Source organism: Orycteropus afer, unplaced genomic scaffold, assembly GCF_000298275.1.
Source record: "Orycteropus afer afer isolate SDZICR_OR568_19922 unplaced genomic scaffold, OryAfe1.0 scaffold00294, whole genome shotgun sequence".
Taxonomy (NCBI): domain Eukaryota; kingdom Metazoa; phylum Chordata; class Mammalia; order Tubulidentata; family Orycteropodidae; genus Orycteropus; species Orycteropus afer.
In genome coordinates this window covers 2,702,477-2,713,576 of record NW_006921881.1, presented here as the reverse complement: position 1 = coordinate 2,713,576, position 11,100 = coordinate 2,702,477, and the positions used below count along the sequence as shown (strand labels likewise).

At 46.0% G+C, this 11,100-nt stretch overlaps 1 protein-coding gene across 1 annotated transcript in view; it reads left to right on the top strand.

Moving 5' to 3' along the window:
• Positions 1 to 237: 237 nt before the first annotated feature.
• LOC103205978 (HLA class I histocompatibility antigen, B alpha chain-like) overlaps positions 238 to 11,100 on the top strand; it is a 45,304-nt gene continuing 34,441 nt past the window's right edge. The window contains exons 1-6 of the mRNA XM_007951419.2: positions 238 to 301; positions 566 to 835; positions 1,098 to 1,376; positions 3,282 to 3,557; positions 3,661 to 3,786; positions 10,151 to 10,187. Of these exons, the coding sequence (XP_007949610.2) occupies positions 238 to 301; positions 566 to 835; positions 1,098 to 1,376; positions 3,282 to 3,557; positions 3,661 to 3,786; positions 10,151 to 10,187 (1,052 nt within the window). The remainder of the gene's footprint in view (positions 302 to 565; positions 836 to 1,097; positions 1,377 to 3,281; positions 3,558 to 3,660; positions 3,787 to 10,150; positions 10,188 to 11,100) is intronic.

The following is an 11,100-nucleotide window of genomic DNA, read 5'->3' as shown; positions in this document are numbered from 1 at the left end:
CCTCCAATCCTGAAGCCGTGTTGGAGAGTCCCCGTCTCCTTGGAATTTCACTTCCTCTCACAACCTGTGCCAGGTCTTTCCACCAGGATACACATAATGCGACTCCATTTCTCACTCCTACTGGGTCTCACATTTTCTGGAACAGCCAATCGCCGTGGCCGTGGTTTCTGGTTTCAAGGTGCGCTTGGACTAGCCGGGAGGCAGATTGTCTCCCCTCAGAACCACAGTACCCGGGTCATGACATCCTGGACGATCCTCCTGCTACTCCCAGGAGCCCTGGCCCTGACCCAGATCCAGCCAGGTGAGTGCGCGGTCGGGAAGGAAACAGCCTCCACGGAAGGAGGAGCAGGGGACACCCCCCCCCAGCGGGGACGCTGGACCCTCGGCGGAAAAGCGCCCCGCCACCCCAGCCCCAGACCTCGCACGGCCTGGTGCTGACCCTCCGCGTCTCGCGCTCTCTCCTCTCCTCACCCCGCCGCCCCGTCTCCCCTCCCCAGCCCCATCCACTCGAGCCCAGGAGTCGCGCGGGGCGGGGTGGGTGGTCTCAGCCCCTTTCTGCCCCCAGGCTCCCACTCCCTGAGATATTTCCACACATCTGTGTCCCCGCCCGGCCGCGGGGAGCCCCGCTTCATCGCCGTCGGCTACGTGGACGACACGCAGATCGTGCGGTTCGACAGCGACGCCGCGAATCCGAGGATGGAGCCGCGGGCGCCGTGGATGGAGCAGGAGGGGCCGGAGTACTGGGACGAGCAGAGCAGGATCGCCAAGGAGAACGCACAGACTTTCCGGCAGAGCCTGCGGAACCTGCGCGGCTACTACAACCAGAGCGAGGCTGGTGAGTGGCAGCGGGCCCAGGTCGCAGGTTTCGTGTTCCCTGGTCCCCAGAGACTGGTGCCCCGAGTCTTCGGGCCCAAAGTTCACCCCAAGGCGGAGGGACCCGCCCGGCCCTTAGAGTCCAAACCGGAGGATTTCCTCTGGTTTCGTTTTCAGTTTAGAACCGAAAGACTAGTCGCCACTAGACCTGACCGCGGGGGCGGGGCTGACCGCGGGGGCGGGGCTGACCGCGGGGGCGGGGCTGACCGCGGGGGCGGGGCCAGAGTCTCACACACACCAGAGGATGCACGGCTGTGACGTTGAGTCCGACGGGCGACTGCTCCGCGGTTACAATCAGTATGCCTATGATGGTGCGGATTACCTTGCCCTGAATGAGGATCTGCGCTCTTGGACCGCGGCGCCGGCCGTGGCGGCCCAGCTCACCCAGCACAAGTGGGAGGAGGCTGGGGAGGCGGAGCGCTACAAGGCTTACGTGGAAGGCAGGTGTGTGGAGTCGCTCTGCAGATACCTGGAGAACGGGAAAGAGACGCTGCAGCGTGCAGGTACGAAGGCTTGCGGTGTGCCTCCCCGAACTTCCTTTGACCAGAGACTGGGCTGATCTCTCAAAAGGAGAGGGGGATAATGGGATAGACGCTAAACTATCCCCTCCCATGGGTGTGAAGAGTGAGGAGTTAGCCCAGATGACTTCCAGACTGTGGTGTTACTAGGGTTGGTGTTACCCAGTGTAGTTACTCACGGTGTCACCCCCCCATGGTCCTCCTCCCCTACTAGACTGTGTAAAATCCTTGATAATATTTATTAATTGTAATCATAGAATAATATGTGATAAATATAGTTGTAAGTTGCTTAAGTGTAGTATTTCTTACATTATGAATACTAACCACGAAATTGTTTTGTAAAATATTTTTACGCCGAATCACATCATTAGTAACAGCAGAAGCCTTTTTTTTTTCCCTTTAATTACTACTTCATTTCCAAATATATAGATATAGGTTAAAAAATGCTAATTACCACGATATTGTAGCTAAAACAGCAGAAAAATTGGCAAAATCAGTGACTATAAAGTATTTACAAAAAAGGAAAGCAATAGCTTGCGCTGAGTGCAGAGAAAACCAGGTAATTCAGAGATCATTGTATTTGGGTAATAATGACAGCTCTGACAGGAGCATATTAGAAAGTTCAAAAAGTAAATTAGCATAGAAGTTCAGTCTTGTGGGTATATTGATACATGTAAGTTGAGCTTATGAAAAATGTTCTTACAACTAACTACAGGGACATTTTTATAAAAACAATGATACATTTCTACTGAAACACTGCACAAAATTTTTAGACAATCATTTTGGTGTCACCCCCGCCACCGACAGTGTCACCCGGTGTTCTGGTTACCTAGTGCCATCCTGACAGGAATATACCACAAATGGGATGGCCTGAACAAACAGGAATTTATTCTCTTATAGTTCACTAGGCTTAGAAGTCCCTGTTCAAAGTGCCAGGTTCTAGGGGCACCTCAACCTTGAGCTTCAGCTCTGCCTCCTGCTCCCGGCCCACTAAAGCTAGAGGCAGCTCTTAGACAGCTGCTGGCTGCTAAGGCTGACAAGCTCAAGGTTGACAAGTAAAATGGCATAGTCCCGATGTTACCAAATCACACAGCAGGCCATTAATTCAAGTCCATTGTACGTCCCAAGGTCGGCAGAGCATGGCAGGCTGCTGAACAACAACTACTACTTGCAGGGTCCAAGCACGCCATAAGCTAGAGACCATTCCCAAAGCTGTTTCTTATATATGGGAAGCAAACCACATACCCAAAGCAGCTACTCAGCTGCGCCAATAGATTCTACCATGAAGTTAATTACCAATCTCACCATGGGGAATAACTTTATTCAGCTACCCAGCCACTCAACCAGGCGCAGCCAAGTTGACACATGAACATAACCACCACACCTGGTGTGCTCTGCACCCCTCTCTGCACCCCCCTGGTGACACAACTGTTCCCAGATCCTGGACCAGAGAGTGACTTTCTCTCAGATAGTTAAGGAATCCACTCTCTCTGAGGATAGTAAGAGAGATGATTCCTGACTGATCAACAGTTCCCTTTGATCCTAGAATCAACCTTGGGAACTACCAGAGACTTTCTCTCTCAAACTTTGTTCTCTGCCCCACATCAATGTGTTTGAATGTCTGATTCTACCCAAGTCAGAACTAGAAATCCCTGTTCTCCCCTTCAGACACCTGGAGCCTCCTATTCTAAGCCGCCTCACCCTGATTCTAGAACTTTCCAAGGAATAGGAGATTATCCCAGGTCCCTGGGCCAGGCTGATGTCTCGGTTTTGCACACCCTCCTCCACCCTAATTGCTCGGTCCATTCTCAGGATCATCATATGAGCACTGCTCAAGTAGTGCATGGGAGATAATGCAGAGTTCCTGAATTGTCTAATCCTTCCCCTTAGTGCCTCCAAAGACGCACGTGACTCACCATCCCATTTCTGAACAAGAGGTCACACTGAGGTGCTGGGCCCTGGGCTTCTATCCGGCAGAGATCACCCTGACCTGGCAGCGGGACGGGGAGGAGCTGACCCAGGACACAGAGCTTGTGGAGACCAGACCTGCGGGGGATGGGAACTTCCAGAAGTGGGCAGCTGTGGTGGTACCCTCTGGAGGGGAGCAGAAATACACATGCCATGTGCAGCATGAGGGACTGACCAAGCCCCTCACCCTGAGATGGGGTAAGGAGGCAGATGAGGGTGGAGTTTCCTCTCAGGGATAGCAAGAGGCCTTCTGGCCAATTGCAACAATGTCAGGCCCTCTCGCCTCTCCTCCCTGTCCTAGAGCCCCATTCTCAGTCTGACATCCCCATCGTGGCAATCATTGTTGGCCTGGTTCTCCTTGTGGCCATTGGAGCTGTGGTGGCTGGAGTTTTTTTCTGGTGGAAGAAGAGCTCAGGTATAGAAGGGGGTGGGGTCTGAGTTTTCTTCTCCCAGTGGGTGGTTTCAAGTCCCAGGCAGGTGATTTGCCTTGCAGTCTCCACCTCATTATGCAAGGCACCATCCACACTTTTGCTGACCCAGTCTGGAGCCTTGTGTACTAACAATTACCCTTTTGTAAAGCACGAATGAAAATGAAGGGTAAATCTTCACCTTAATCGTTCTGGTGATGGAGCCCTGATTCCCAACAGTCTCAGGTTACATGGGAAGGTTCCCACTGAGGACAAACTTCCAGAAGTGTAGTTGTTCCAATCCCTGCACATATTTCCTTGTGTTTCCTTATCCTGTCCTGTGTCTGTAGTCATAGTTCTGGGACCTTCCCTGGGGTCCAGGACTACCTGGCTCTTCTAGAACCTCATGGTCCTTCCTCCTCCCATTGTCTCACAGAATACTTTCTTTCCATAAGAAAAAGGAGGTACACTCAAGCAGAAAGTAAGTATGGAGGGAGAGAGGCTGATCCTGAGACCTTTGGGATAGTATAGATGGAAACCCAGGGGGAGCTTCCTTACCCCATAATTCCCATCCTAGTTTCATCTTCAGTGGGCTCTGACCAGATCCTGTTTTTGTTCTCCAGGTGGCGATAATGCCCATGTCTAATGTCTCTCATGGTTTCTGATTGTGAGACCTTGGGGCACCTGACAAGGAGTGGTTAGGACAGAGGGGTCAAAACTGGGTTATAGAGATTCTTTGGACATTTTGAAATTGCAATGGGCTGTTCATAGTGTCAACATGTATAGTGATTGACCTCAATTTGTTCATGATTCTGTTCTTCTGTAGCTTGAGACAGCTGCTTTGTGTGAGACTGAGTGATACAAGATTTGTTCATACCCCACTTTGTGATTCAAGAACCGTTGGCTTCTCTTTTGGCAACTGGTGTGTGGATGTGTCTGTGTTCCTAGCAGCATAATGTGAGGATGTGGTAGGACTAACCCATCCCTGACCACCAGGACCTGTGTCCCCACACTGACCTGTGTCCCTTCTCTGATCTACATTCCTTGTTCCAGCAGAAGTGGGGCTGGAACATCTCCATCCCTGATATAATTTGCTGTTGCTCTGAGCTGCAATTTCTCACTTCTCTGTTGAAAATGAGAATCTGAGAATGAATTTGATTCTTCAAAATTTTGCCATGAGGTGGGGTTGAAGGGTTAATTAAAAGAGAAGAAAATTCTGAAAATTTAAGAGAGGAAATAAAATCTGAGAATATTCCAGAATCCATAAATTCATTGTGCTGAGTCTGTGGCAAGCAGAGTCAAGAGAAGGCAGTGGAGGAGCCAAGTGTGAATGGAGCCTGGGCCCTGTTGGTGCTCAGGACAGTGTGGGGTTTAACATGGTCACTCCTTGGTTGAATAATCTTCATGTCTCTGTTGTCCTTGTCCCTTCAGTAGAATCATATGCCACTAGGGCCTGTGATCACTGAGACTTGGGCCTTATCCTGTCTGGAGCTGTGAGCAGCACAGGCTCTCTGTGCCCAGAACATCCTGGGCTCAGGCCTAAATCTGGCCCTTGGTCCCCATCATTTGTGTGATTATTTTTTGTGTGTTTGTTTTTATAGAGGGTTATGCCTGTTCTTGTTCTCGTGTATGAACTCTGATCTCATTTGCTCTGGGTGTCACTTGTCTCTGACAGCTGCGGAAGTCATCTTGCCTATCATTGTCCCTACAAGGCCCAGGGCAGCCCCTACTTACACTCATGGGAGTCTCTGGTAACAAGAAATGAATTTTCAGACTCATCCAAATCCTGCCCTCTTCCTAGGACTGTTCTGTGGATGAGTGCGGTGTAATGGATCACTTCTATGTGGCTTTTCTTACCAAGGTCTTATAATTCCCACCAAATGATTGGATGGGACTGTGCAGATAAGGTACTGTGGCCCACTCAAGGGGATTGGACAGTTTGCTAATAAGCCAAATAAGGTACATAGAATCCCTGTGGGGTGGCACCATGCAAAAGAGCTGTATGAAACCCTAACAAGGGAATTGGCAGTTTGCTAGCCTGCTAGGCTTAAAATAAATCCAATCCCAGAGCAGAAAAGGGGATCTTACTACCACCAAGAAGAATAGTTGGTAGTAGAGCAACCCAGAAGAAAGCTGTAACACTGGAGATGGTAGGAGACAGGGAGAAGCAACACCAGAGAAGTGGCAGCAGCAGAAGCAGCTGAACCAGGAGACCAGCAGGAGATGGCTTCCACGCCCACAGAAGCAGAGAGCCGAGTGCCTTCAGGCAGCAGGCTTGCTGGCCGAGTGAGGTGCCTCTGGGCATTTATCAGTGGAGCTAAAGAGCTTTGTGGGACTTGCTTGAGAAGGCCCCCAAGCAGGGCCTAGCAGCAGAAGGCAAGAAGAGGCTGTCCAGATCAAAGCCCTGTATCCTGAGTTGTTTTTGATCCTCAATTGTAATCTGTTACTTTCCTGATTAACCCCATAACCATGAGTATGATCTGTGAGTTCTGTGTTGCCATTGCAATGAGTTATTGAACCCAGCAGAGAAGTAGAGAGTGCAGTCGAAGGGACAGCTGTGTCAGAATTGGAAAAAAGGTTGGAGAGAGGAGGTATGTGTGACCTCCACCTTATCAGAATCAGCCTTAGGCTGTTGACTTTATTTTTCTTCCCCCTTGTGGAGTTAGGTGAGGAATTCAGATGCCCCTATCATGCCATTTTTACCCTTGGCATTAGAAGTGTGGTTCATTGCAATGACTCCAGACTGATGGAAGAATGGGATTTTGTAAGAGAAGGGAAAAAAAGGGCATAGGAAGTGAAACTTTAGATTCTTGAATGGTTACTTTGGTGGTGGTTATCTGTGATGGCTGAGAGGAAAGTAAGAGATGTTATGCTGGACCAGAAGACAGGAAAATAGAAGATAGAAAAGCTGTCTCTAGAGTGGCTTGAGGCAAAGGCCAGGTAGGGGGTCAAGGCCTTCTGGTTCCACCCAGGCAGAGGCCCAAGACCATATGCATGTGAATGGAAAGATAGTCAAAGTATGGAGAAGATGAAACTAGCATGTTTTAAAAAGGTTTATGTGTTTATTTGAATATACTATGGTTATTGAGTGTTGTTCCTACCAAGTGTTGTAAAATAGATCTACATGTGTGATAGAAATGAATATTGGGTATTATGGGCAATCCTACTTCCGTAGTGATACTGCCTCGGAAACCCAAGGAGGGGTCGCTATGAGTCAGGGCCGACTCGATGGCACATAACAACAACAACAACATTAATAACAGAGTGTGTAACTCCACCTTCAGCCAATACTTGATTTGATATGCTAAAAGGGAACTAGGATTTACCCAAAAGAACACAGGCTGTTGGTTTGCATGCAGTAGCCCTGTGTGTAGAATATTGGGGGCTTAGGTTGAAAACCTGAGCACAACCCAGGAAATTCACATTTGAAAAGACATGCAGACCTACCCAGAACTACTGAAAGAACAGGAGATTTGCATTTGAAGGAAGGACCTGCAGAAAAAGAAAATAAAAAAATAAAAAAAGGACTTGGTTTTAAATTTCAAACAGGCAGTTTGCCTTTGGGTACACTGAGGTAGGAAAATTCAGTGCCCATTAGAAGAACTCTCTTCTAGGACTGGGAATTAAAGGCAGCTGAGGAGCAGACAGCTTGATATGCTCAATTGTGATGACCACCTGGGTCCACTTGATGAGCAGGAGAGATGCAACAATGAAGAGATAGGCTGAGTTAGACAGGTTCTACTGGCCCCATTGACCTAGCCAGTAGAGTCTAGGGATGAAAGAGAGAAGAGGAGAGGAGAGGGGAAGGGAAAGGGGCTGGTACCCACTGACCTAACCCACAGGGGCTAGGGATGAGCTGAGCAGAACCTGACTGAGTGAAGAGAAAGGTGTTTGACACCATGAGGTAGATTGCTGTATTAAGAGATAGGTATTGATTTGGATGAAGGGAAGGGCAGCATACCAAAAGTGAGTGACCAACACAATAACACTAAAGAAAAGGAAGACACATAGAGGTGCACAAGAGGTACAGACAACAAAGATAAACATTTTTTTTTTCACACATAATACTGCATTATCAGTAATAACAAACATTACAGGATGATACATAGGTAGAAAGGCTAAATGATCCAGTATGTCTGAGCAAAAGGGAATATACCCATAACCATATATGCTTTTGGCAGATAATATTTCTATATATGTATTTGTATGTGCTATAAGACTGTCCTTATATATAATAGCACTAACAGGAAGCCATATTATGATAACTTCTAAGCCACAGCCAACCACCCTGAGGAAGCTAGTTGTTGGGACTGTGGGCTCAGGACCATCATCATGGGGGACATCAAGCTCAATTGCCATAGCATACTGAACAAAAATGTTGCTCTACATCCTATTTTGGTGAGTATCAACTTGGGTCTTACAAACTTGTGAGTGGGCATCCACAATACAACAATTGGTCTCTCCTTGTCCAGAGCAAGGACAAATGAAGAAAATAAATGAAGCATGGAAGCAATTAGTCCAAGGAACTTATAGGCCATGCAAACCTCAGCTTACATGACCCTAAGACCAGAATAACTAGATGGTGCCCAGCTACCATGGTCAAATACTCAGAAAGGGATCTGTGTAGGAGATCCTGGATAGAGAGTGGGAGAAAAATGTGGAACAAAACTCAAAATAAAAAAAAATTACCAGGATTACTGGTCTGGTAGAGACTGGTGAAACCCCTAAGACTATTGCCACTAGTCATCCTTTGGGCATAGAATTGAATTCACTCATTTGGCTTCCAGCCAAACAACAAACAGGCATATAAGGTGAACCTGTACACCAGGTAGATACACTCCCTGGAACAGTCAACCATGGGAAATCAGAAGGGCAGAATATGCAAAGGTATATAGCTTAGAGGGCAGGAATGCATAGGAAAGAAGGACACAGGGAAAAGGTAACCACAGGGAGGAAGTACAAGGAGAGCTGGTGCATTATGGGGATTTCAGTCAACATCATGAAACAAAATGTGTATGAACTGTTGTATGGAAGATGAATTTGTTCTTTAAACTTTCACCCAAATGACAATTTAAAAAAAAATTATAAAAGCAATTCTTTGGACAAAGAACCAGCAACTGCAGACAACAAACTCCGGTTAACACATAAGACAACATCACCCAGAAACCAGCCCAGATATAGAATATTGCAAAGTGAAATAAAGTTACAAGACAGAAAATAGGGAGCCAGAGATAGCAATTTGTAAATGAGGGCAACACAAAGCAAAAAGAGGAGATGAATGGTGTAGTTACAGAACTTCTAAGTGGAGAGGAGGTCAAGAAGATATCAAGATAGAATGGACTGTTTTAAATTTGGAAAGAAATGAATAAATTACAGGGTAAGTTCAAAGAAAATTAATAAACTTTCTCATCAAATGAAAAAAATCATAAAGATCTAGTAAACATTAAACAAAAGCAAAAGAGGAAATGACAAGAAAATCTGTAAACAAAATGAACTCAGCACAGAATATAGAATAAAACAGTTATCAGCACCACACACACACACACATAAACAAAGCAATATGACAGCAATATATTCATACCTATCATTAATTCCACTGAATGTAAATGAATTAAATGCACAAGTCAAGAGACACAGAGTAGCAGAATGGATAAGGAAACATGACCCATAAATAGGCTGATAACAAAGACAAAAACAAGCTATATATTAAAGGATGGAAAACCATACATCAACTAACTGGCAACCAAAAAGCAGCAGGAATGGCAATATTAATTTCTGAAAAATAAACTTTCAGGCAAAAACCAGCAAAAGAGACAAGGAAGGTGGTTCTGGTAAGATGGTGGACTAGGTAGAAAGACTGCACAGACCCTTGTCAACAAAAAAGAGGGAAACCAATTAACACAGACTCAGAAGATAATCCTGGACCCCTGAACCTTGAAGTGGAGGATATAGAAGTGAACTAAACCCCAACTAGCAGAAGCATTTGAATGAAAATACCAAAAAAGGAGACAGACAGAGCTGCAGTCTGGCAGTGATCCTGACGGCACAGCACAGACAGCTTGGAGATTCCCGAATGGTGGTAGGACCTAAGAATTAACCTAAAAATCAGCCCTGCTAGCCAGGGACTGCACGGAGGACTGCTCTGGTAGCTGGGAAATAAATGGAGAAGCTGAAGAGATAGACAGGCTGATATTTAAAGAGACAGTGCTCTTGCAGATTCCTGGGGCTTAAGAACATGTTCTGCTTACCAGCAACCCCAGGGACCCTCGGGACCTACAAGACTGAAAAGGTGCAACATTCCTCTTGTTACTCTTATACCTTACACCCACTTGGTGAATGGAGGTGTGGCCATCCCCCACTCCCACCTACCTTACGGGCCCACAGGAACTCCATCACAATCTGTGTGTTCAGACAAAGCCTGGTGCCCTGCCCTGTCCATTGATTTATTTTCTCTTTTTTTAATTTTAATTTTTTTCTTTTTCACTTTCTTTTTTCTGGTGACAAGTTTGCTTGTATTTGTCTGTTTTAAAACAACTATTATTATTAATACTTTTGTCCTTTTTAATATTATTCTTATTCTTCCCCTCCCAGGTCCTAGTTTTCAGCATTTTTTCTTTTCCCTGTTCCTGTTTAAAATTTTTTTTTTTTAAGTTCCCCTTTTTTTTCTCATGGTTAACCCCGTTCCTTGTTATTCTTTTTGCATTTTTCCCATTTTTTTCCTTAATTATTCACTTTCTGTACCTTTTTTCTCTTAGTGCCCTATCCCCAGATATTGCAGGTTTTCTTGTTTTTTTCTTTTTCTTTTTTACCCTTTTTCTTTTTTTTGGTTACAGTTCCTGTATGCTTACATGGTGTGTTTTTTGTCCATGTGCTTTTAGTTTTTTGTTGGTTATTCAATTGTAATTTTTGTCTAACTGAGTGGGAGACAGCAACAGTCCCCATGAGACACAACTACACCCACACCTCCTGCAATTTCACTTACTGAGCAAGAGCCACTAACTCTTCTCCACCAATGGGACAATGATAAAAAACCACCAAGAGCCTGAATCACCCTTGGCTGCTCTTCACAAACAGTTAACCGAGATCTAAATACAACAATGATGAACAACAGATCTTCACAGTCCACACAAAGAAGCAGGATAAAGTGGTAGAAAGAAGGGAGCAGGATACAGACCCAGAACACGTCTCTGAGGAAGAAGCAGCATTGGAACTCTCTGATAAGTAATTTGTAAGAGTTATATTTAGGTATCTTCAAAGGATTGAGAGACAGACCAAAGAAAACACAGAAAAAACCTTAGAAGAATTTTGGAAGAAAATACAAGAACAAAATGACA